This window comes from Monodelphis domestica, chromosome 5 (genome assembly GCF_027887165.1).
Source record: "Monodelphis domestica isolate mMonDom1 chromosome 5, mMonDom1.pri, whole genome shotgun sequence".
NCBI classification, from domain to species: domain Eukaryota; kingdom Metazoa; phylum Chordata; class Mammalia; order Didelphimorphia; family Didelphidae; genus Monodelphis; species Monodelphis domestica.
Genome location: NC_077231.1, coordinates 250,538,788 through 250,566,618, shown reverse-complemented (window position 1 = coordinate 250,566,618; position 27,831 = coordinate 250,538,788). Strand labels below are relative to the sequence as shown.

Here is a 27,831-nt window from a genome sequence, read left to right as displayed (position 1 = left end):
TTCCATGCACCAATAGAGGCATTCCCCAACTTACAAAGAAACACCTGTACATAGGAATAATAAACAGTGCATGGAGATACTCTCCCCAGACCCCCACCCAAGCCACTGGCAATTCCAAATGGTGAGCCATTCTAAAGAGATAATCAAGCTCTTCTTAGTGGTTTCCCCACCTATATCCACTCCATCAAAAGGAGCACTTTAGTACAAGGAAATGTAGTCTCTCTCCTCTCCTTAATACCTCTAAGGGGAGAGTCAGAGAGAAAGGTGGACCACATAGAATAGCAAATTCACTGAGAACCAAGGGTGTTTTTCTCTTCCCCTTTCTTGTATCACTATTCTTCCATCTTCTAGGAGCTGTTCTGCCTTTGTTCATTGGACTTATAAACCTCCACTGAAAGCCACAGGACTCATCCAACCTTGGTCTTCAGTTGCCTTTTTTTTTTAATGGTGTACACTTAATTATTTGTATTAGTTTTTCATTTACATTTGTTACATTAAAATGTTTCCCTCCCTCCCTGCCTCCCTACTATCCCCCAGTAGAAATGGCATTATTTCTCTCTCTCTCTCTCTCTCTCTCTCTCTCTCTCTCTCTCTCTCTCTCTCTCTCTCTCTCTCACACACACACACACACACACACACACACACACTCACTCACTCACTAAACTATGCCTTACTTATTTCTATGTATAAGTTCTTTTTGTTGAGGTGGACAAATACAAGTCATTCTTCAAACAATATTTCTGTTGATAGAGATATGAATAGATATATATAAATGTTCTCTTGGTTCTGATCATTTCACTCTTCATGATTTCATATAGGTCTTTCCAGGCTTTTCAAAAACTAACTAGTTTATCATTTTTTTTATTTTTATTTTTTAAAACCTAACCTTCCGTCTTGGAGTCAATACTGTATATTGGCTCCAAGGCAGAAGAGTGGTAGGGGCTAGGCAATGGAGTTCAAGTGACTTGCCCAGGGTCACACAGCTAGGAAGTGTCTGAGGCCACATTTGAACCTAGGACCTCCCATCTCTAGGCCTGGCTCTCAATCCACTGAGCTACCCAGCTGCCCCTAGTTCATCATTTCTTTCTTATGGTACAGTGGTATTCCATCACAGTCATATGCCATAATAAGTTTAGCACTTCCCCAATTGACAGGCATCCCTTCAACTTCTAGTTCTTTGCCATCACAAACAGAATTGGCATAAATATTTCAGAACACATAATTTCTTTTCCTTTTTCCCTGATCTCCTCAGGAAATAAACCTAAGGTATTTCCGAGATACAAGGTATATACAATTTTAACACTCTTTTAGCATAATTCCAGATTGCTCTCTAAAGTGGTTGGATTAGTTCACAGTTCTACTAACAATATGTTAGTATCCCTATTTTTCCATATCCCCTTCAATTTTTTTTTTCCATTTTGGCCAATCTGATATGTGTTTCTAATAATTTTTAAAATTATGAGTGTTTTCAGTAAGCATCAATATGATTCTTTTCAGTAAGAGACTTTTCGAGGGAATGTTAGTCAACATTTTGATGATAACCAAATTAGCTCCAAGTCTCAAAACCAAGCAATTGACTTATAAGTAAAGTATTGGAAATTAACCAATTGTTAAGTTGAGGAATGCTTGTAAAAATATATTGATTGGATGTGGTCACCACAGTTCAACTGACACTAGAAACAGATGTCTCAGTTACTATCATTAAAGAATTTAGGCCTAAGATTTAGAGATAAAAAGGAATTCAGGGGTCATTTTCTCTAAAACCCTTGTGTTGTAAATGAAAAAAAAAACTGAGGCATAAAGGAATTAAAACAAATAGAAAACTCACTATCCTGTTGCCACAGTGGTAGTTGTTTAGCTTAAATCAGAAAGTAAAAGCTTTGTGTAATAAAGATTGGAAATAGCATTATACTTATGGACAGATAATATTTGTATTATAGAGAACAGGAAATCAAACTTGATTATTTTCATAACATCACATACCTAGAATCTATCTGAGGGACCCCCAAAAGGAAATGCAGATCACCACCTGCACTGTAATTTATAATCTTAGAGAGTTGTCTGAATCACACAGCAAGTATGTATATCAAGTAAACCCTGTCTTCTTGGTCCCTAAGGAGAGTTTGCTACCCACTCTGTTATGTTTCCTTTCTAAAATGAATCATCAAGGAAAATTAATAATGTAGATATAGCCCATTAAATATAAACAAAATGGTAGTAAAGGAATTCAATTTTTAATGTCTATCATTTTAAACTCTATGCTCTAAGAGGGATGAAATTGAAAACAAATGCATAATTTTTAGTTTTCATAATATTTTTATGCCATGACATTTCTTCTCTAATTCTGAAGGTACCTCAGTACATGGGGATAACAATTGGATGATCTCATTATTAAGGGAGTTCACAGAGGAAAAGAAGCTGGCTCTTCCAATGAAGTATTGCACAGTCTTTGAAACTTGTAATCTTAGAAACCTGCTGACAATACAGGATAAATAACAAACTAGCCCAGGGTCACACACCCAGGATGTGTCAGAGACTAAGCAGGAAGCTAGGTCTTCTGGGATTCAAAACCCATTTTGAATCACATCCCATGATTTCTACTTCTATTCCTCAAGGAGAAGTTTAAATCCTCTCATCTTAGGTTGTTCGGTAACTGAAACATGAATGCACAAAGAACCTCAACTTGGACTAATGTATACGTATGCTGTTTCAAAGAGCCACCCTTTTCATGAAACAAAATTACATGATTCAGTGATAAATCATTCCTCTTCTGGAGAGAATATCAGAACATAAAAATCAAGGGAAAGGGAACAGTTTATGGAAAAGTATGTCTTTTTCAAATTCACTGCAAAAGAAAGATCAAGAATTATTCCAAAAGATAGAGTGCAGAAACCTGTGCATGTTTCACTTTAAGAAAATCCAATTGAGTATATATCATGACAAGGAGAGTTGAAAATTACAGACTTGACTCATTGTTATAAGAAGCAATTCAATGAAAGACTTGATTAAATATTCTGTGATTCTATGAAAGGCCAGGCTCCCCCTAGTACCTTTAAAATTCATTTGAATTACAAATCTTCATTTGACACAGATCTTCTAGAGCTCTCACAAACCACTGGTTAGGATTCATTTTGGTGGATCTTAGAAGAGAGTTCCTTCAACATCTCTTTCTTCCATGAAATCCTAATCATGCCTAAGGAAAGTTCCAAAGGACAATGCAATGGTTTGACTTCCAATCCAAATTCTGGACATCCTACCTCAAAGAGAAGAGTCAAATTTAGCTTTTAACCTTTTCCTTCTGTCTTAATATCAATCATAAGACAAAAGAACAGTAACAGATACACAATTGTAGCTGAGTGACTTCCCCAGGGTCACTACACCTAGGAGGTGTCTAAGGGCACATTTGAATTCAAGTCCTCTGGACTCAGACCTGGTGCTTTATTCACTCTTACTCAGCAATTCCCAGATTTAGATTTAAAGCAACAAAAAACTAATAATTAAAGGTTTCCAAAAGAAGAGTTGGATGACATGGGAGGCAGGAGGTTACCCTCACTATAAGACTGTGGAGATAATTTTAGGGTTGTGACTTAAAATCTAAATTAATTGGTCATCAGGGAAAAAATCCTAAATAAAATACCCAAGTCAGTCTGGAAATTTATGGTAATTTAAATTAATATAGAGAGAAGGATTTTAAGGAGAAAGAGGGAAGAGGGTATAGGATTTCTCCTGCCTGGACTGTGCCAAGGAGTGTTCAAGATCTCAGTCCCTAGGTCTCTGAAGGAGATTAGAGGTTTCTAAGAGGATAAAGTTTGGATAGTAAAGGAGGGAAAACTCAGCCAGAAACTCACCACTGAACCAAACAATAGCTATAGCCACACTAAGACCCAGCAAGCTGCCACCAGCCACCTCTCCACTGCCAAAGGTACCGGAGAGAGGAAGTGACAAGAAATATATAGACCTTTTACTCTTGTGTCCCCTCCTCTCAATTTTCACATATACCAATCACCACATCAGAGGATTTTCTCCAGGACTGCCCATTCTTTAGTTCTCATCTTCTTTGATTAGATTATATCTTTTGAGTTACTTAACACTTCTTTGTTAAGTTCACCTTTTGTTCATTACTTAAACTTTTTAATTTACCCTTTATAGTTACATAACACCTTTTTGTATTAAGATCTTAAAATAGACTTAGCTTAAATTTCTAGCTTCACTATAAAGAATTAAGAAACTTCATTGTTCCATCAGTAGATTACAACTTAATCTTCACCATAAAGTAAGGTCTAAGTAGCGTGGAGTAATTTAAAGTTCACAAGTCTTAAAGCAGAAGGAGACAATTTTAAGAATCTGATAAGAATTCAGGTAAACCTAAGCACAGCACAAATAAAAGAGAATCATGGTTGAGTTAATTATGTGTTTTTACTGAAAGAATATGTAATCCCTGTGAAAATGAAGTCATTTTCTTAATCACAAAAAACAAATAACTACAATAATAGGTAGCATTTATATAGCATGTTAAGGTTTGTTAAAATCTTAACAAATTATAATCTCCTTTGATCTCTACAACAACCCTGGAAGGTAGATGCTATTAACATATTATTATCTCCAATATATTGATAAGGGAAATTAGGCAGAATTTGAGCCATTTGTTATAATAATCATACAGCTAGTGAGTGCCTGGTGTTGGAAATGAACTTAATACTTTCTGATTCCAAGTTCAGATCTCTACCCATTATGACTCCTGACTTTAGAATTAACCTATGCAGCCACCTAACAGTTCCCAACCACTAATTTGCTGATTTAAAATTCTCATAGAAAGTTGAAAGTGCTACACTCACTAGTATTAAATGTGGAAAAGGCCATTTTTTGTATTCCCAACTATTTAAAAAAGTTTAGAAATTACATCTCAGAAAAAAAATGTTATTTCACCATGTTTTGCAAATAGTAAGAGTGCTTAAATGCTTGTTCATTCATTCAGAAAGTATAGTAACAAAAGCTTTTCTCTAAAGTCTAATAAATAGCAAATGTCATATCTAACTGGAGTAAATATTAATTTCTGCATATCAAAATCAAGGGCCTACCCCTGTCATAAATTTCCACAAGTTAAGTAGGAATACTCTTAGAACAACACAGAACAGTACATGGCTGATTCCAGTTGTTTTGCCATCTGGTAAGAAATTATGCCATTAAAAAGACAGCCTTGCTTTCCCAGATTTTCATTCACAAAGCAGCCAAATGGACCAACATCCATAAGTCTGATATTTTTTTTTACAATGAGCACAATTCTGTAAAGTCAGATGGGCCAACTTTAATAAAGGCAGCTCTTTCACAATATGATTTGGAATACATCCCTCTTTTTTAAAAAATTGATTAACAATTATAACTAAAGTCACTACAAATTCATGCAAAGTCCATAAATGTATTCACTATGATGGTGGAAGAGATAAGTCATTCACTAATTTATTTAATCCCACCCTGACTTATAGTCTAAATATAAGTCATCAGTTTCTTCCCACTCTTCTCATATAACGGATATTAAGTCCCCAACCACTTTAGTTTGAATCCTCTTTCAACCACTAATCTTTTTTTTTTAATCTTACCTTCCATCTTAGAATCAATACTCTCTATTGGTTCCAAGGCAGAAGAGTAGTAAGGGCTAAGGAATGAGGGTTTAGGGACTTGCCCAGGGTAATACAGTTAGGAAGGATCTGAGGCCAAATAAAAGCCCACCATCTTCCAACCCCATCCCTAGCTCTCAATCCACTATCTGTTCCACTATCTGTTCCACAATCCACTAGCTGTTCCCAACCACTAATAGAAAATTAAAAGTGCTACACTAGTGTTAAATATGAACGGCCATTTTGGTAAAGTATTCACAACTATATGCAAAAAGTTTACAAAGTACATCTCAGAAAAAAACATATTTCACCATGCTTTGCAAATAGTAAGAGTGCTTAAATGCTTGTTCATTCATTCATTTCCCACTGTCCTTCAGAAAAGTTTACTCTTCACAAATGATATGGTTTATACTCTGTCCCATGAATGAAGGTAGGAAGCAGAGAGAGACATTCTCCACCTCAACAGATCTCAGGCAAATGGCATTTTGGAAATGGTCTCTTCACCATTATCTGAGGCAGAAGGCTAGGCTAGTCACCCTTCTGGACCCCTGGGCACCTGATGGCTATGAGACAAAGCCAATAGGTGTGACTGAAGATGCTCTCCTGTATTCTCTGTGGGTGTCTATCCAGAAAGCACTCGGCAAGCTGTGCACGAATGGTCATGATGCCATCAATAACTATATTTATAAGGCAACAACTCTAAAAACATATTAACAAGGCAAGAAAATGAACTCTAGGTATATGGTCACTGTTTTCTGAAAAATGTTTTCATCAACAAAATCTTCACATGGAGTTCAATAACTAGCAAAATGAGGTTATTTATAAAATATGAATGTCAAAATGACATTGCATAAAAACACTCACTTTGTATGAAAAGTGTGACATTTTACTCAGAATCACTATTTCAGAATACTCAATGAAGAACGCATTTTTGTGCAAGAGGGGAAAAAAACTCCAATTCTCAGACCACAACAATTACTGATACCCATTTCAGAAGGGACTTTTAATGTTTCACTCAGAATAAATGTATTGCTTTTATTTTCACTGGCATTAACTGAGCCAGTTTTCCTTTTTTCCCCTATTGTTTTAGAAAGTTAATGTATTCTTTCCTCACTATACAATGAATGAGCACATTACAATTTAAGTCCATCTTAGAAGGACACTGACAGCCAGATAAAACACAGTTATTACTGTCAGAACTCAAAATGAAATATTCTGAAAAGGCAATGAATTATTAGCCTGCTGTTCGGTTTTCAAATACACAAAAGGAGGGAATAGAAAATGGCAAAAAATCTGAAACTTTCTTCATTTGCCAAGTTATTTTCAATTTGAAATATCTGGGATACTAGAGATTTGACAAAAAACAGTTTACAAAATCTTGAGCCTTAGAATGCTACTGCAACATTTAAATCTTCTTGGGGACTGACAAAAGTGGTGTGGAATAATGAAAAATAAAGTTCTTCAGAAAGCTAAAAGACATAGTGGAAAAATTAAAGAAAAGGTGCCTGATGGAAGCCCATTCTCATCAGCTAGTTATTTCAGCAATCTTGCCAAATATGCCACTAATTCTTAAGAAACCACATTTTGAAAAAGAATCATCTGTTGGGTCTTAGTTCTTGATGTTAATGCTATTAATTAAAATACACACACACACACAGTCATAGTGGATTCTAAGTCAAAAACATGACATATAACCAAGTTCATTCACTCACTATGACCTTGTTTTCATACGACATTTATACTTCAAAATGGAATATATAGAGCCAAAATAAATTGGATTTGATTACATGTGTGAGAAAGTACCACAATTTGTTAGAGTAGGGAAGGACTTCAAAAGCTATCTAATCAATCTATATGTACCTGAACTATAATCATTCTCAATATCAAATCCACTACGCTAGTCACGTTTCACTTTACTTCTTGATCCACCAACTGCCTTGCCTCCCAGACAGGAAAGGATCCCCTGTGTAGGAAAGGGAGCAGAACGATTCTTATTCACACAATTCTCTTCATTCTCCCCTCATGTCCCTCCAATTTCTACTTCTAGAATCATAATCACATACTACAAAATCTATTGGAAAAGGTGTGTTAGTATACTTCCCCTAAAACCCTATTCAAGATCCTTAATGCTCTCCAAACCCAAATACTTCTCCTAGACCACCCAGAATTACCTTATCTGTGTAGTTAGTATCTTCCCAAGTAGAATAGATTTGGGGGCAGGAATTGTTTGGCTATTGTTTTTGTGTATCCAGAACTTAGCATATGGAAAGTGCTTAATAAATGCTATTTTTTTTCCACTCATTCATTCTTCACCCTTTAATAATGATCCTATAGCCTGGACTTCAAAACTCCCAGTTGTCTACAACTGTTCATTCCCCTCTTAGGAAAAGCAAACTGTTAAGGTATTGTTCTTTATATTGAACTGTAGAAAACTCTCATGGTATCAGTGATCCTTTTCTAAAACAAAGGACAAACCAAAAGGAAAAAAAAAACAAAAACACAAATAAGATGAAAGTAATGCCTTCAACTTCTTTAAAGAAGGCATTTTAAATGGTCCCAGGCTAAAGATAATGTCTGTGGGCAAATCTAAAAGAGAACCTTATGAGTTTTCTTTTTTTTTTAAGCTTTCAGTTTCTGAAACAATATCCTGCTCTCCTCTCAACCTCTCAATTTGTAGCAATGAGAATACATAACGTATATCAGGTATTTACATTCCGAATCATAACTGTAGCAAAATTACAGTTTTGAAGTAGCCATCAAAATAATTTTTTGGTTTGGGGTCACTGCAACATGAGGAACTATATTGCGGGGTCATGGCATTAGAAAGGTTGAGAACCACTGGGCTAGAACTGGATTCCCCAACCCCAGAAGAGATTTGAGTCAATGGCCAGCAGAAAGAAGTCTTTTGATTATTAATTAATATAAATATTTAGTAACTCTACCTTTTACCAGCAAAAAAAGAAAACCCTTGAAGAATGCGGTCAAAAGATTACCTTTATAAACTCAAGTGAATATTGGTCTGCTTCATGAAATAAATGGATTTCCAAGGTTGTTCATTTCTATTCTTAAAAATTCATGGGACTCATAAGTATAATAGACTGGTAGAGATAAAGAATGGACTTTCATTTTTATTAATATAGGGAACTTTTAGATGAAAGAACACCTATTATCAGGGTAGATTATCAATTTCTCTGAAACTCAAAGCCTTAGATTCGACCTAGTTAGGTATGTGTTAAATCTGGGACTTGAATCTAGGTCTAACCACTCCCTAAACCATCGTTTTTGTTGCTTTTTAGTTGTGTTCAGTAATGTTCAACTCTTTGTAAACCCACTTGAGGTTTTCTTGGCAAAAATACTAGATAGTTTGCTATTTCCTTCTTCAGCTTATTTTATAATTGAAGAAACTGAGGCAAACAGACTTTAGTGACTTGTCCAGGGTCACACAGCTTGTAAGAGTCTGAGACCAAATTTGAACTCAAGAGGATGAGTCTTCCATACTCTAGGCCTGATATACAATGATACATTAATCAGACTCTCACTTATCAAAAATATGTACTGTTTTTATAATTACAGTTGATTTGAAAGAATCAATCAATACTAAGATCTTGCTACTTTGTTCTAGATAAAATAACTTGTCTCTTTTGAAACACCTAATGAACTTACATAAGAAATGAACAAGAAGCTCTCTAGGCATTTCCCTCTGCCTTCAAATAGAGGACAAGAATCTCTTATTTTTAAGCCCTAGAAACAATTCAAGCCTATTTCCCTTTGCCCTGTCATGATCTCCCCCCTCAAAAAATTTCCTTTTAAGTATATTTTATTTATATATATTATACATATATATAAATATAAATATAAATATAAATAAATATAAATATAAATATAAATACATATATATATATAAATATATATATTTTAAGTATAAAAGTAAGGTTATAAATCTCTAACAATTATTCCCTTTCTGTTTGTTCATACCATCACATTCCTCTATAGCTTTCAAACTATTAATAAGCACTGATCCAAAATCTATAATATTCTAGGAAATGTGCTTTCTCATTTTCTTTCCAAAACACATTTAGTAACAAGTAAACATTTCCAAGAATTATCACCCTGACAAGTATATAATCTCCTAAGCAAATTTATGATTTAAAAAATTACTTTCTTCCTAATAGGATGAATTTCAATGAAACCTTACAGTTGGAAATTTAGTAGCAAAAAGTAGACATTGGGAAATGGGAAGCAATAGGGATGGCTTTGAGGATTTGATTTTATTGTTCCTGAATTTCATTTTATGGCCAGCCTTCTCTTCATCAACTAAATGAAGTTAGCCCTAGAAAGGGGTGACTGTGGCTGTTTCCACTATTTTCAGTGTTACCTCCTATAGTTAAAGGTGGTAAGATGGACAAGATTGCTAGACCTGAAGGCAACAAAGATGGGAGTTCAATTCTAAATCAAACATTTACTAGCTATGTGGCATTTGGTCTGCCTCAGTTTGCTCATTTACAAAATTAGGATAATAAAAGTGCCTACCACTCAGAGTTACAGTGAAAGAAAAATAATATATTATTTGCAAAGCATGCTGGGAACCCAAATGTACTATGTAAATGCTTATTGTTGTTGTTGTTGGTGGTGGTGGTGTTTTGTATGAAGAAGATGGTCAGAATTTCCACCACTCCATAAATACTGGGATAAGCAAGTTCTAGATGCAGTTTTACTCATTTTCCCAGATAGACTCAGGCATTGACTCTCCTTTAAATGACTTGGATCAGTAGCTCCTTCCTCCATTCCCAGATGCAGCCAACACTGAGCCAAAGGAGCAAAAAACATCACCTCCCCCTGCCTGGGGCAATTTATTCCACCAAAATTTTACATAATATGTGTATAGCATAAATTCCCCATTAACAAAAGTAAATGGATAAATTACTCTAAAAGCAGTGATGCAAGTTGCTAATATAAAAGTCTACTTATGAAAATCATCCTGAGTAGAAAACAAACTTCTCTGAGGAATCTCAGAGGATAGTATACAGTTCAAGAAAAAAATATATGTACCATAAGCTTCTCTGCTCGTCTTATATAAATTATATATTCCATATTTGAATATCATTAGAGGATTTGGCCTCTTCTGTAAAGTAGCAAATGAAATTCAAATTCAACTATTTAAAATGGGGTTAAAATAAAACAAAAGAAGTACATTAAAAGGCTTCTCTTCCAAAATGTTCTTCTCTTTGTTTATTGAGGAAAAAAAAATCCAACTCATTCAATTATTCATTATTCTTGAAGAAAGGGGTTATATAAAAAGCCCTTTTTAAAAATTCCAAATAATCTCTACTTATGTTTACAACAAAAATATGCCATTTGTTTTAGAATAAAAATAGTCTAACTCATGTAGAATATTATCTTTTTAATGCCACAGAAGCAAGAAATTTTTTTCTTTTTTTTTTTTACTTTTAACTAACTCTACTGTAAGCCTAAATCCAAGTACCAATGTTAGAATAGCAATGAATCTTAGAACTAGAAAGGAACTCAAGAGATCATAGCATCCCGTTTTTGGGAAATCAATATTCCTCTAAGGAAGGTTTTCCTTTCCTAATTATTAGAGTTTTCATTTTCATTGGATTTCTGAAACTTCCATCCCCATTAACTTCATCTAATTATCTTAATTTGGTCCTGAGGGGCTGTTTAAAAATATATATGTTTAATACCACTTCTCTATGAACGTCCATCAAATGTTGAAAACAACACTACCATTAGTCACCTTCAACCTTTTCATCTCCAAGCTAAAGGTCCTCAGGTCCTTCCAAAGCTCTTTAAATGCGATGATTTTCCATTTCCTCCCTGAGAAAAATTGTTCCCTACTGGGAAAAAACTACATAGTAGTATAATATCCAGATATGAATCCAAATCAGTAAAGAAGTAAGAAAATAGGGAAGGAATATTGCCCCTCCCTTGACTGATGATTAAATAGTATTTTCAGATGTATACAATGTGGAATGATAAGTTTAAATGAGATAATAAAAAGGCAAAATGTTATATTACAGATAGTGCTCAGTGGAATTCAGGGATATCTGGATATGTGAGAATTACTGTAGTGAAATGGGTTGAAAGATAGCTGAGCAATCAGACTACAGACCAGGATTTAAGTCAGATTTCTAAGTCTACAAATTCTAAATCATTTGTCTGGCAGCACTTGTTGATGAAATTCCATCTATGAGAATTCTCTTCACTCAACAAAATTAGTCAAAAAACAACTTATTAAATACTTGATGTGTGCCATGAATTGAACTAAGGACTGGGAATTTCTTAAGGACAAGTAATTCTTTGTCTCAAAGAGCTTCCATTCTAATGGGAGAGACAATAGAGACAAATTCAAAAATATATAAATGAAATGCACACAATGTAAATGGAAGAGAATTACACAAAGAATACCCTATCAAGTAGGTTTTATTGCCCTTTGGGAGATAAAATACAAAGTCTACATAAAAAAATTTTAAGTTCTCCTAAGATGATTGTTACTATTCTAATCTTTCCATTTTCTTCCCTGCCTAGAACAATGATCTGCAATGCATAGTATAGCAAAGCATATAAATAATAAGCAAAGAAAGAGAGGACCTCTTTCCATCATTAGGACAGCTAGATGGCCCAGTAGATAGAGAAGTCAGAACTGGAGTCAAGGCAGACCTGCATTCAAATTCAGCCACAGACACTAAGTACCTGTGTGAATTTGGGCTAATAATTTAACCCTGTTTGCCTACGTTCCTCACTGGTAAAATTGGCTAAGAAGGAAATAGCAAACTACTCCAGTATCTTTGACAAGAAAATCTCAAATGGGATCACTAAATGAGACAGAACTGAAATGACTAAACCAACACTTTCATTTCTAACATAGGAAAAAGGTCTATATGCACCACTGCTCCCATCCCTCTCTGTTTTTGAAGCATTATTCTGCCTGAATATTGGATAAGAGCTGGTGTTAATATGCATCTTAGGAGATAAAATAAATAGCATTTATTAAGCACCTGCTAGGTGCCAGGCATTATAAAAACATTACAACCATTATCTGATTTGATCATCAGATTGCCATCTTTTACTCTACCAACAAGATAAAAAAAAGTTCCCAATACAACTAGAAACATTAAACAATTAGGTAAGGAAAGAGGAAGGGAGGGGAAGAGGGAGAGAGTTCAACTAGGGCAGCTGATGGTGGGGACCACATTAAAACTCAAAGGAAGGTGGCTATGAGAGGCACTCATCCCAGAGAATGAAGTCATAGGAAGAAAAACTTCTCAAGTTTCTCAGTAAATTTAGTATTTTAATTGTTATATCTCTTATACTGAAGTAACTATAAAAGTTTTCAACCATTATCAACCATTTTTAAAGGTCAGATCTCTTTGGTTCCTAGGGAAATTGCTATTTTTTTTTTAAAGCTAAAATTTTGAAGGCAAAACTAACACAGTTCTCTATCTTTACCCACACAGATATATGTTTTTCAGATTTATTAATCAAAAGAAAAAGAAGGGGAGCCAAGTGTGTGGATGGGGAAGAGCCTGGTTCAAACTGAGTGTCAGATATTTCATAGTTGTGTGATTCTGAGAAAGACACAATCCCAAATATCTAGCTCTTACTGTTCTTCTTCCATGGAGTCTATCCTTATCAATTCTAACACAGAAGGAAAGAGTTTTTCAAAAAATTTTGTCACATATCTTCCTAAGGGAGTCGTTATGAGGTTCAAATGAAATAATTAAATAAACCCTTTATAAATTTCAACTATTAATAATGATTACAATTCTGATGACTATAAAAAGTTCTCTTTTAAAAATAATTTTAAAGGAATTTCAAAAACAACTGCTTGACCACATGGGTTGATGGGGATATGATTGGGGATGTAGACTCTAAATGATCACCCTAGTAAAAATATCAATAATATGGAAATAGGTCTTGATCAGTGACACAAGTAAAACCTAATGGAATTGCTCATTGGCTATGGGATGGGGGGTGGAAGGAGGGGAAGGAAAGAACATGAATCATGTAACCATGGGAAAATATTATAAATTAATTAAATAAAAAATTTTAAATAAAAACAGTATTGAACAATGTCCTAAAATAAATAAATGAATGAACAAAAAAATAGATAGATAGATAGATAGATAGATAGATAGATAGATAGATAGATAGATAGATAGATAGATAGATTTCAAAAACTATTTAATACACCATGGAGTTAGAATCCCTGCCTTTGTCCATCATTATTCTTGCCTCAATAGGACAAGGGTCTCTCCTAAATCTAACAACCCATAAGTCTAAGCTTTTTGTTGTTATACAGCTTCACATGAGGGCGTATCAAGTCCAGTAAGAGACTAAATACCTGTTCAAAAATGCCTCAAGGATTACTGTATGTCTAGAAATGAAAACAGCTCACATTTATATATAGCTTTTTTACAAGGTTTAGAAAATTATTTCTCTCCAACGATCCTGTGAGAGAATACTGTAAATATTTCATAAATATGAAAACTGCAGTTCAAAGAATTTGGGAGATAGACATATGACAAGCAAAAGCTATGGTCAAGACTAGAACCCAGGTCTCCTAACTATAAGTTTAATGATCATCTCCAAGCTGCTTCTCATCCACAATCACATCTGAGTCTATTTAATCTAGTTTAAGAATAAACTGTCAAGAAAAAGTACTGAAATCACCTATGGCCATCTAATCCTAACATGAGTTTTCAGAAATTCAAGGCTTTTTATCATACTTGCAATTACCTTTGATTTTTATGTTCATGAGTAGTACTAACAGGAGGTTAAAATTAGGAAAACTCTCCTTAGATTTCAAAGTAAGAGCTCCATTAAACTTCACATACAATCAAAGAATTGAAGTAATATGTCTAGCAGGGTTGCCTGCTTTTTATTTTTAAGGGTTTTTTCTGAAAAAGATATATTTCAAAAAAGGGAGAAAAAAGGAGGGAGGGAGGAAGGATGGGAGGAGGAGGAGGGAGGGAGGGAGGATGGGAGGAGGAGGAGGGAGGGAGGGAGGATGGGAGGAGGAGGAGGAGGGAGGGAGGGAGGGAGGGAGGGAGAGAGAGAGAGAGAGAGAGAGAGAGAGAGAGAGAGAGAGAGAGAGAGAGAGAGAGAGAGAGAGAGAATGCACAGATTTTTAAAGTTTGTTACTCCAAATGTATCAAAAAACCATGTTACATGCCAAGTAATCAGAGGGAGAAAGATTATTTTTTTGGCTGAGGAAGAAAAAAATGATATTTTCTTTGGCTGATCACTACATAAAATAATGGGTAAAATGAAAGACTTAAATCAAAACTAACACAATTAAAGCATGATATATTATAACATTGATTTCAAACTATTAGTTTGCCCTTGCAAACTATGGAAACAAATTTCGGGAAAGGAAGTTGGCACATAACAAGAAAGATCAGTAATAAGGTCAAGGAAGAATACATTTCTAAAGTAATTGAAACACACATTCTGCCTTGTTTCACACTAAATTTTAGTCAAAGTTAACACAGATGAACAAGTTTACACATGTCATTAATCAGAAAAAAAAAGGTTAAATGTATATTGAAGGCCTGTTTCTATTGCTTATCATGTCATAGAGATGATCTTGATTATCATCTAATGACTAACTGACAGGGCTACATCAAATGGCCAATTTTTCTAGTCATAGCAAGATATCATGGCAGCCTACTAAGGACAAGAAAGGGTTTGATTAGCATCAATGAATGGAGAGTATACTCACTGAAATCAGAGAACCCTGACTTATTTAAATAAGGATTTGCAGGAAAACTTTGGCATTTCAAACACCATAGGGTCCCTACCCCAAAACTAATATTGACTATGTTATTCTAATGTCTCCCATTAGAAAATTTCCAATTTCATTTGAAAATACGGAATTTTTGGTTCTTCCCCTCCAGAGGGTGGGGGTGAGGAGAGAAAAGCAAGTTTGGAAAAAAGCAAGAAGAAGAAGGGAGAAAATAACAAACCAGACAAGGTAGATAGGAAAAGAAGAAAAGAGAAAAGGCAACACAGCAGAGTGACACTGAAATCGAGGGCACGTGAGAAGATCGAGAACTTTGTTGTTTTGTTTTGTTTTTTAAGAACTTCCAATGTGTAAAGAAGGCAGGAGAGGGATAAAAAAAAGGGTAAAAAAAACTTTTCATAAGTACAAGAATTGAATTTGCCTTCAGAAAAAGGCCATAGTAGAATTAAGAGTCTCGTAGAAAAATAAGGTAGTGCAAAGCAGTTCTATGTTGTGTTATAAATAATAAATCAGTAATAAACAAAAAGATTGGCAAACAATATTAGCAACCCTAACAGAAGATGACATGAATTTGTAGTGGGTCCAGTCAGAAACTAGGAGCTTCTCCTAGCAATAAGGAACCATAACAGAGAACTCAATATGGTGGAATGCATGACAGTCATCGATTATTATGTATTTGGGTTTTTTTAGATGTTAAATAATTCCCTTTCTGGAAAGTAGAAAATGATATCTAATTGGGAAAAAAAAGATGGCAACATTAAAAAGAATGGAAAGAAAAAACCAAGCAAGTCTGCAGAAAGTTATATTAACAATCCATTAGAACAGGTTTTAGGAGGAACATATATATATATATATATATATATATATATATATATATATATATATAGCCATCCCAAATGAACAGACCTCGAAAGTTACATTTGTGTTCAAAAGGATCACTAAAAGAATTCTGCCATAATTCTTATTTAATGGAGCAAAAGCACTCTATAAAATTCTGCCAAAATAAAAGCCATAGACTGACAGGCAGAAGCTCTGATAAGGTAAATAGACAAAATGCCTACTGCTGTTTTATGTTTTTTATTGCTAAAGTGGTGATGCACTGAAACCACAATTGCCACTTATCCCAGAGCAGGATACAAAAATTTACTATGGATGTATTCTAAGTTAATGTTGATTTCAACAGTTTTGCCATCCATCAGCTATTCTGCTGCCAATTAGCACCTTAAGAACTGCACGTAAATATTTCAAAAAACATGTGAGCAATTAAACAGAGGAAATATTCCACATAAAAACCAGGAAGAAACTGGGTTAAATGCCAAAAGGTAACTACCTTCTGAGAACATCAAGTTTTCACAGCAACGCATGAATTGTACATCCTCTTTAACTCAAAAATACAGCATGCAGATGCTATTTAAAATTCAGTAAATGCCAATTATTATTTACTGCTTTCAAAGCTAATAGGTCTCCTAATGAAAAACAAGAGGTTTTTAACTTTGTGCATCATTAGCTTGTATTCCACAACAGTAACGAAGTGTTGATAACTGTCTTTCATGTACTAAGAATGTGAAAAATCCAAAATAAAGGTAGTTTAAGATTTTTTGCCTAGAATAAACTTTTCATGTGTACACTTTCAGTAAGGGCAAGATCATCAGAAGGGATTCATTCAATTGGCAGTGCACTGGAATGGAAAGTCTTTCATGTCATTTCTAGCATTTCATTTAGATGCATTAAGTTCTAGGTTCTTTTTTTCAGTGGCTTATAATGAAAAACACAGCTATGCTCAACAATGAAAGGGAAATGATGTTTTATTAACAAGATAAGGAACAGTCAAATGGGTTGGAAGCAAAGTGATTTGCCCTACAACTAGAATTGGAACCAATCAAAACCCAATTGCCTTTCAGTGAGTTTTAGAAGTATCTTTTGAAAATAATTCAACTAACCTTAATAACAGAAATTAATACTGAAATACTGTTTTGTATTACGAGGAAATTTAAAAAGGATAATCATTATTTAAAAAAACACATAGAGAAAACTGACATTACTTAAATGCATCATATAGAGAGTTGAAAGAGTCCTCACAAGCCAACTATTCAAAAACCCACTTTATAGAAAAAATAAAGTGACTTGCCCAAGTTGATATGATGATCTGTGACAGAAAGAAAAATGAATACTAGTGCTCTAATTTCAAAGTTATAACTTTTTTATCATACCATATTGTCCTAGAAGGAAATTTCAAAATACTAAGATATAGTGAATCATACAAAGGAGGCATTCAATTTTTCCAATTCTGGGAAAATCTACATATAATTTTCTAAACAGAAAGATATCTTATCCTTGGAACTTGACTACAATACCAAAGAAAAACAAACATAGAAATTACCAAAAAAAACTCTGTTAATTAAAAATGTATCTATTCCATCAATTAGAAAATCTCACCGTCCCAACAGAATAAAAAAATGAACTACTGAGATTTGGATTATGAATTATATATCTGCTTGAAGTAAAAAGTTTATGTCAGAACCAAAGTATTTCACCACACAATCTCATACCCACATATACGCACAGAAATGTACAAATAAAATAGGGACTATTTATGGGTAATGATAGACATTTCATTCACTTGAGAGAAATAGGAATACAGAAGGACTCTGATAACTAACTGACTATCTGAGAATCTTCCATCACAAGGCAGATCTTTAACTTAGGTCCCAAATAGATGGCATAGTAGAGAATGTCCTAGGCATGGACTCACAAAGACCCAAATTTGCATCCTATCTCAGACACTTACTAATTGTGGGTATCCTTAGACAAGTCACTAAACCACCTTATACCAGTTTCTTGACCTGTAAATTGAGGTTAAGAAATGGCACATATCTCACAAAGTTGTCATAGGAATCAATGATTTTCAAATCTCAAAGTACCATATAAATGCTAGATATTTGTGTCATTCTTAGTGTTTTTGTTTTAGCACCCCAGAATTCCTTGGGGAACCTATGACAATAGTTAACATGCCCAAGGTCACACAAAGAGCAAATATAAGAGACAAGGATCGAATACGAGATTTTTGACTGAAGTGGACTTTCAACCTCCTCTAACATATTGCCTATCTAGTTATATTCAACATATTGTCTCCAAACAATTATGAAACATCTTTCATGTGACTTATATACTGTGAATAGAGTTGCATCTGAGATAGCTTACAAATTAGATCACTGAATATCATGCTTCATGTTGCTTTATATCCTACAGATAGAACTCTCCCAAAATAGTGGGAATTAAATCAGAATAAGGATATTCACTTTAACCTGATACAGAAGCTAAGAAATTTCATTTAGCTTTGAGAAAAGCTATCTAGTATCAAGATTGGTGCAATGAAGTCAATGATCTTTGAGTTCTCAATAGCTTCCCTAAGACACTATTGCCAACTCCAGTGTTAGCTTCCTTAGTCACAATATTTTATCTCAGTCATTCCTTAAGTTGCCCCAGAACCATAGCCCTCAGAGGTATATTTTCTTTATAAAATTCTACTCTTCCTCAAGAGATTGAGTTCTCTCTTTCACAGCCCATCCTAGAAAGAGAAAAAGCATCACTTCTCTGAATGAGGCAAAGAATGCCAAGCTCATTCTCTTGAGCATTCTCATTTCCTGGTTTTCACCTTTCATCTAATGGAATGGATACTAAATACTTTTTGTTTAAAGGCTGCTTTCTAAGCTTAGTCTGAAAGGTGATGGAAAAGCCAATGAGATGATGAATTCAAGTTAATCTGCCTTTTTGCACCCAACCATATCTAGCAAAATCTCTTCTTTGCACAGGAGCCTTCCACATTTGCTAAAAGATACCTAGAAAACATGATGTCTACTACACAGCAAGCTGTTCTGCTTTGTGCAGCTATTTTAAAGTGTTCTCCAACAATGATTTCTACCTAGCTGAGCATCCTCCTCCCCATACCCAGCCACTATTACTAATGTTATCAGTACTACAGAGCACCAAGGTCTTTAAAATACTTCACAAATGTGGCCCCATTTTTTCTTCCCTAAATAGCCCTGCCAAGGGTATAGTGTAAGGAGCAGGCACATTTCACAGAAGAAACATAGGCTGGGATAAGTGACTTGCTCAAGGTCATGTACCTATTAAGTAGGTGAAGATATTCTGACCTTTGTATTTGGATTCCAGATTTATTCCTTCTTCTAGCTATACCCTACTATATGATACATCATCATTTAAAAATGCAACTCATGTCAGTAAACATGTATTAAGTGTCTATTATCTGCCAGGAGATACAGAAAGAAGCAAAAAGCAGTCACTGCCTAAAAATAATAGTGTTATCTTAAGAATTAAATTTAATTGAAAGATGGAGTACCTTGTCAAAGGAACTGTGCATAGTATAAAATAGGTGCTTAATCCAAGTGTTTGTTTGGGTTGTTGTGGGTTTTTTTGCCTGACTTCTTGACTGAGAAAAAAAGAAGTAAATGCACTGGAATACAAGGCACTCAGAGAAGATCAAGGTATAAAAAGGCTAGGCTAAACTAGGCTTTAAAAGACAAAGAGAAGATTTAAATTTTTTCCTAGAGGGTAAAAAGAAGGGGTTTGATTAGAAATAACCTTTAGGAGCATCAGTTGATAGTTGAGACTATGGATTGGAGTGGAAAGAGTCTTGAAGTAGGCTATAGCAATAATCCAAGTATAAAACAAACATTAAAATTTACAAAATGCTTCCCCCAATCTGGACATAAGAAGAACAATTAGTATTCTCATTTCACAGATAATCCCCAATCCCTTTTTAAATGTAGTTATTAAAGTTGCTATGATAGGTCACAAGACCTATAGTCCAAAAGAACTGAGTTCAAATTGTTTCTCAGAAATGTATGTATGAACCTAGGCAAATCAGTTAAGTGCTCTGTGCCTCAATTGAGTTGGCTGAGAAAGAGAGAGAAGAATTGCACCAACCTCTCAGGATTATTATATAAATAAAATTATATAATATTTGTAAGGCACTTTGCAAACCTTTAAGTGCTATATAAATACTAGCTATCATCATTATTATTCACAATATGATTGTTAAGATGAAAATGTTCTTGTAAACCTTAAAGCTTTAAATAAATAAGTATAATAATAAAAAATGATGAATCAACAATTTAAATGAATTATCAACAAATCCCAAGAGAGTAAGAGCAGCTCAGTAAGTCAGTCTTTCAGTGTCTGTCTGTCTGTCTCTCTCTCCAAATGCTGAGAAATCAAGACATTAGCTAAACTATTTAAAATTTGACAGTTTAGAGAAATTACTGAAGATATATAGGACCAAGAAAATAATTAGGCTGATGAAATAAAGTGAAAGACACCTGCAGAGTATTTATACTAAATTAAATATAAGATTCAACTAGAATAAGAGCACATGGATTAGTAGCAATCTGTTTCATTAGAGGGACTACAATACTTATGGAGTCACCAGTCTATAGTCACTGTAATCAAGTAATGCTCACCAATAAGTTCAGTTTTACTGAAGAATTCCTAGGAAAGGCACCTATTCCACTTTTTGCTTACAAGCAATTTTTTTAGCCCACTAAACTGAAGTTTTGATGATTGTTTCCAATGGAATTGAGAAAATAGCCCATTTAGACCATATTTCACAAGTTAAGACTCGGGACAGTAGACATATTGCAAACTGAATAGACAAAACAAAATTGCTACCTTTTAACAATTCAGCATATCTAGATTCCTTAAATGAATGCCCATTCCTTGACAAGCCACAATTTTTCCTCTAAGTCATTATTCTAAAGTTAAATAAATGCAGTTACTCACCTAAAAGAAAGATATACAGTAAGTGATGAAAAAGATGACTCCCAGGACAACAATATAATCTGACCTTACTCACTTAGGAGAGTGAAGAATATAACAATAAAAAGGTACTTCCCAAGTTTTGACTACCAGTACTTGTTGAGGTGAAGATAATTACAACCACTGTTACTTTAAACCATCCCCGGAAGTCAAATAAAATTTGGTATGTTATATAAAATAGCCATTTAAAATAAATCAGCAAAGATAGCTTTCGTACAAAATAACAATGATCATGAAAAAATGAATTCCTTAGAAAAAAGTAGAAGTTTTTTTAAGTCATTATTAATTACAATAGCTCTTTACCAAACTGTGGTGCTGCCATAAGAGTGTATGTCTAATCTTTCTCTCCTCTAAGAAGAACTGCAGGGAAATAAGGACTGAGTGTTGCATACACTTTCAAATGAAGTTTCTCTATTAGTATTGACTGGATTTTCTGGGTAATATAACAGAATTTCATTTCAGGGGGTTGGGAAACATAGTGGATAGGTTTATGTCTAGATTTTATACAGTGTGAAACCAAAAAGAAACAATATGTTGGTGTTTTTTTTTTTCAAAGAGAGCCACATTTGTGTAGCTTATCAACAGCATAATAAAGTATCCATTCATGTGAGGGAAAATTCCACTATCACTTAAAAGTCAGCAAACTGACTTGCCATGGCTTCCAAGCAAAGTGAAATGGTTTGATAGGCAAGATTCCAAAAAGAAAAACCAACATGAAATATAATTCCTGATTAAGTAAGCACAGCCATCCAAATTACTCCAAATTTCTTCTTAGCCTCTGAATTCTGATTGTCTCTATATCCTGAATTTTTGTGGTGGATATTGTAATTCTTAAACTCTATGACAATGAATCACAAGGCACTCAAAATTCAAAGAGTGTTGAGATACCTTTTTTAAAACAAAAATAAAATTCTAGTTGCTCAAATTAATGTTTAACATATGAACTAGCCTTTTTTTCAGTTTGTTCTCATTTCTATGTATGTCAATGGATTGAGATACAATTTAAAATAATCTAATGGCATGGAGCAATGGAAGTAAGGAAGGCTGGAATGGTGGAAGGGTGGAAGGGTGGAAGTGAGGGAGGAAGGAAGGAAGGGAGGGAGGAAGGAAGGGAGGGAGGGAGGGAGGGAGGGAGGGAGGGAGGGAGAAGAAGAAGACAGACAGAGACAGAGAGAAAAAGACATTTTCTAACTGATCCTTCACAGTTAATAGCTAGACCTTTGCATCTGTGAGAACTAAAATTTAAGTTGAAAAAATATATATATTTAAAAAATTCATAACTTGAAAGTGTATATTAAGACTCTTAAGAAACCATGGTAAGTGGTAAAATAGTAATAGTAATTGGTAAAATGTGTGCTTGACAGGAAGTAATGTGTAAACAGTCTGGAAAGACAAATTGTAGCAAGAATGGGAAGGACTTTAAGTGACAGAGAGGTAATGGGAGCCCCTGAATCTTCTTCAGTGGAGGAATATGCTTTAGCACTATTCATTTGGCAGCTTCATGAAAGATAGTTTGGAAAGAGGTAACAGTGGACTCAGGGAGACTAATTAAGAGGTGACTGCAAAAGTCCAAGAAAGAAAAGGCCATTTCCTTCTCCCTCCTTTACAATCCCTAGATTCCTTCAAGCAACATGCAGGTGTTACCTGATAAGTGAAGCCTTGAGGCCCTTCCTGATATACCCAGTTATAAATATTCTCTCCTTCACAAAAACTCTGTATGTAATTTTAAAATTATGTTTATGTGGTACTTTAACCCATGGTCCCAGCTCTCATTAGAATGTAAACTTCAGAAGGAAGGGACTATTGCATTTTTGTCTTTAAATACATGGTGCCTGGCACACAGTAAGTAATTTATAAATGTTGAATCAATTAGTAAATAACAGTTGAATCAAATTGAATGCAGTCTCCCTTGTGTTACCTTAGATTGAACAGTATATAATACCTAATATATAATATAAATAATATAACTGGGCAAAAGGTATTTGTTCATGTAATCAACAAAGCCGTAAGATATCAAGAACTAGAGAATGAAGAATTAGATCTTCTCTTTTTGTTATGATTTTTGTTTTGTTATTAAATACCTACTAAGTCCAAAGCACTGAGGTATACTGGAGAAGAGTAGAATTTTTTATTTTAAATGGTACTTCATCAAGGGTCTTATAGTGTGCTTATTTGAAAGTCAAGTGCTATGAGAAGGCAGAGGGCAATGGTCACCCATTAGCAACTAAGGCTTGAGGGAAAGTCACTCTGCAAAAGGTAGCATTTGAGTTCGATTTTTATGGAATGAATATCAATTCAACAGGTATAAAGAAGGGGAAAGCAAGAATGGAAGAGCAGCAAATAAGGGTAATAGTTGGGTGCAATGTGTTCAGAGAATAGAAAGCCATCCTTGGAAATGAAGACTCACTATCTAACTACAGAAAACATTTCAAAAATAGAAGTCTGGAGAGAGAATCGCCAAGCAAAGATAAAATGACAGGTAAAGCACATATCAATATGCTTATCAATGATCATAATAACAAGTACGAGATCATTTTGTAATATACTAAAAAATGAGATTTTTTAAAGTATATAAATATTAAACAGAAAACACAACTAATTATTCACATAACAAAATTGACTGCTCATTTTATGAATTTTGTATAACAAGGATATAGATTTTTATTACCACCTATGTGAAAATAAAACTGAAAAAAGTTTGGGAAAACCTGCTGAAATAACAATAAATTCAACTTTTGTATGCTATTTAGATATCAGACAGCTTTGCTTCAGTTATCTATCCAATTTCAAGTCTTCTATCCAATTTCTAGACTAAATATTCTGCTGTCATAAGCCCTGTATTTTAATGTATTCAGTACTGACAGGGCACCTCTATGGTCTGCTAAAATCTTCTCTGGAAGTTTTGAAAACTGAGTATTAAATGATTGCTCTACTGTAGATTGCTTATACGAAATGTATGGAACATACAAAGAATCATATGGGTAGGAGCCATGTATTTTATTAATGCAGTCAGTGGATGGCAGGAATAGAAATGTACTTGAGAGAATTCCACACTTATAAGGATAACATATTATCCAAGTTAATTTTTCCTAACTGTTTTCCATTTGTCAGACTCATGAACTTTCAGGGACATATCTGGAGAGATCTTGCTAACCTAAGGAGCAACAACCATTTTTATATTACTTTTATATTTTTTTCCAATAACTACAATCTGCTTAATATCCTTTCCCCTCAGTAGATGCTGGAGAATTAACAACCACCCTGCTTATTGATCAAATGAGATAACAATTGTAAAGCAGTTAGCATGGTGTTTAACACACAGTAACTGCTATATGTTAGTTGTTACAAAGTTAGTAGCTTGTATTATTTAATTTTCGTTTATACAAGTTCATTCAATAGAGAAGTTAAAGAGATTAATTCTTGTATCTAAAGGAACATTATTATATAGCTCATGTGTCTAAGAAAGAAATACGTATTTTAAAGAGAAAAAGGGGATAGAGGAAGACAGAGTGGGAATAAAGGGGAGCAGAGAAAAAAGGGATAATGGGGAGGAGAGAGAGAGAGAGACAGAGAGAGACAGAGAGACAGAGAGAGAGAGACAGACAGAGAGAGAGAGAGAGAGAGAGAGAGAGAGAGAGAGAGAGAGAGAGAGAGAGAGAGAGAGAGAGAGAGAGAGAGAACCAGAACCCCTGCCCTTAAATATGATCTCAGGCACTTCCTCAGTGGGTGATCCAGGTCAAGTCACTTAACCTCAATTGCCTAGTCCTTGCTCCTCTTCTGGGAAGTTGAAGAATACCCAAACCAAAACATAGGTTTAAATATCCAAAGGATCATGTCACTCATAAAATGAGTAAGAGAAATAAAGAACATTCCTCCTAAACTGCTCAACAAAATGGAGGCTTCCAGAGGGAACTCAACAATGGGAAAGGGGGTGAGGAGAGAGGAGAGTCTGTGGAAAATTAACAGGTAGTAGTAGATTTAGGAAGTCAATGAGTTCTCCACTTGAAGTAATTGTCATCTTAAAGAAAAGGGGATGAACTTTGAAGGATGATATGAAAGATAAGAGGAACTAAAAAATGGGAAGGCAGGAAAATGTGGAAAAGATCTGGGAGAGTTGAAGGAGGCAAATGGGGTCAACCAATAAAGAAAATAGATGGAGAAGAGAATCCAAGTAGATGCTCTGAACTATCCTGTCTCATCTCCTGAAAGCAGAGCATTAAGACTAACACATAGGAAGTAGTTCATACCAGTCTATTCACTTTAAATTGACAGTGTAAGGAGAAAAAAAAAGGAGAAAAGAAAAAGTCCCATTTCTATTCTTTGGATTCTAAACTGCCAAAAGGAAAAAGGGAAACCCAACAGATCTTTTTATGGCACAAGAAGAATCCAAAATACTAAATGAAAATTTTAATATGGGTGACATAAAAAATGGCCTTAATTTGCTCCAAAAAACAAAGTTTTCTTCTGATTAGATGACACCACACTATACCCAAGGATGTTGACAAAATCTACATAGACATTGGTTATATTACAAATTATCTCCTGAAATATCTATTATACATACATCCTACAAGGAACTATGCTATTATACTACAGAAAATCCAAAAAACAAATAAACAAAAAACAGTCCCTGTCCTCTAAGACTTACTAAACAAACTCTAATTAAGAAAGAGAAAATGACTTAGTTGAGTTTAAGAAGAAATTAACCTATCTTTTTGATCAACTGGAGATCACTTTAATACAACAACCCAGAATTATGTGAAAGTGAAATTAATCTGTTCATTATTTCTTATGTCATAATAAAATTCTATCACAATCATATGCCACAGCTTGTTTAGCCATTCCACAATTGGTGGACATCCCTTCAATGTCCAGTTCTTTGCCACTACAAAGGGAGCTGCTATAAATATTTAACATATAGATTCTCTTCCTTTTTCCCTGAACACCTTAGGAAATAAATCTAATAGTGAACTTGAACTCTGCTCTTTCTAACTCCAGCCCTAATGCTCTTTCTACTTTGTCACCAAGCTGATAATATTCTTCTTACAAAACTATCATAATTTCCCCAAAACATAACTTTATCTCCATTCGCTTCCCACAAAAAAAAAAAAACTTATACAAACCTGCCCTATTTCTGTCTACTTAAAACATGAGTTAAATAATATTACTCCCAAGCTCATATTTAACATCTCATGAATCTATCACTCACTGCTTTCTGGCCCATGTTTCTTTAAATGGTCAAGATTAATGAACTATCTCCCCTACCCTGTCTGCTTCTCATAGTCTTACTCTTATATGGGAGCCTTACTCAATTTCATCCTCCCTCAATAACACTTTCTTAGATGATTGAAATCCACTGTCATTTGTACATGATTCTAAACTAAAGACTAATAGAATTTCCTGGCTTGTCTAAAGTAGGAATTGTCTATATCACTCATGTTGTACTTAATAATGCCTTAACTCGTTACTTTTCTGTTCTGCTCAGCTTACTTAAGTCCCTCTATTGTCATGTAATATTGTTCTTCAGGTATGTGTTTCTCCAATTAGATAAAGCCCTCTATAGGGCAGGAACTGAGTGTTTTGTTACTTTTTATCCTCTACTTGATAGATAAATATACTTAAGTTATTGTTATATGTATATCTGCTTATATACATATTGTATAATGTGATCAATATTTTTAAATATTATATAAATATAAAACATTTAGTTATCAACATTCCCTTGGCATTAAAATTGTAACATAAATATATATGGCATTCAGAGTTCTCAAAAAAGCAAAATATAGTAAAGCTTATGGATTATAATATCTATACCAATTGGGGAGCTAATAATCAAATTAAGCTAATCAAAATCACATAAATAAGTAAAACTCCTCAACTCGTTATTGCTTTGGCTATGGACAGGTTATTTCCACCTTCTGGAATTATTTTTTGCTCAGAAAATTAAATGGTTAGAATAGATGATCTTTGAATTCCTTTCCATTTCTAAATCTATGATTCTATACTAATATACTTTAATAGACCATGATGGAAAAGTGGTCCTCATGGATTACAGTCACTATAGAAAAACAAATGTGGGTTATATACTTACTACAAAGTATCTGAAATGGCATGAATAATTTGAAATTATTTCATATTTTCTTGCTACATACCAGTTGTAGGTTTCATTTTATTAGCAAACTCATATAATCAGTCTGAATGTTATCAGATGTGGTCTAGTAATATCACTGTGCAAAATGTACAAGGAATAAAACAATCATTCCTTTCCATTATCATAGCTTGGATACAACATGAGCTCATTGCTCAAGTCACAAGTTAAAAATCTTCCTTACAAAGGCTGATTAGCCTTCAAACAGATTTATAACCTGTTAAATCAATACATGTCTAGGGGTTTGGAGTGTTTTTTGCTGTTAAGAAACAATATAGTAATCTTGAAAATAGAATACTATAAGAATTCTGTTGCTACTCACTTCAGCTGTCTTTAGCAGAAGAGCCAGAAAGAGGTTTATTACCATATTATCAAATGCCAAAGTAAAAATGGATCTAAGAAGCATTTGAAGTTTCCCCGTAACCTGCAAAATAAAAATCTTAATTCTATGAAAGACAATGTTTACATTT

At 34.2% G+C, this 27,831-nt stretch overlaps 1 protein-coding gene across 24 annotated transcripts in view; it reads right to left on the bottom strand.

Moving 5' to 3' along the window:
* The window catches only part of PARD3 (par-3 family cell polarity regulator), a 730,632-nt gene that overhangs the window by 439,047 nt on the left and 263,754 nt on the right, over positions 1-27,831 (bottom strand). Inside the window, exon 1 of one of the 24 annotated variants that reach the window (XM_007504752.3) lies at positions 21,517-21,752. The exons of 22 other annotated variants lie outside the window; for them this stretch is intronic. In XM_007504752.3, the coding sequence (XP_007504814.2) occupies positions 21,517-21,603 (87 nt within the window). In that variant the 5' untranslated portion in view covers positions 21,604-21,752. Of the gene's footprint in view, positions 1-21,177; positions 21,382-21,516; positions 21,753-27,831 lie in introns of those variants that run through there. One more of the 24 variants, XM_056800895.1, reaches the window with a different exon arrangement.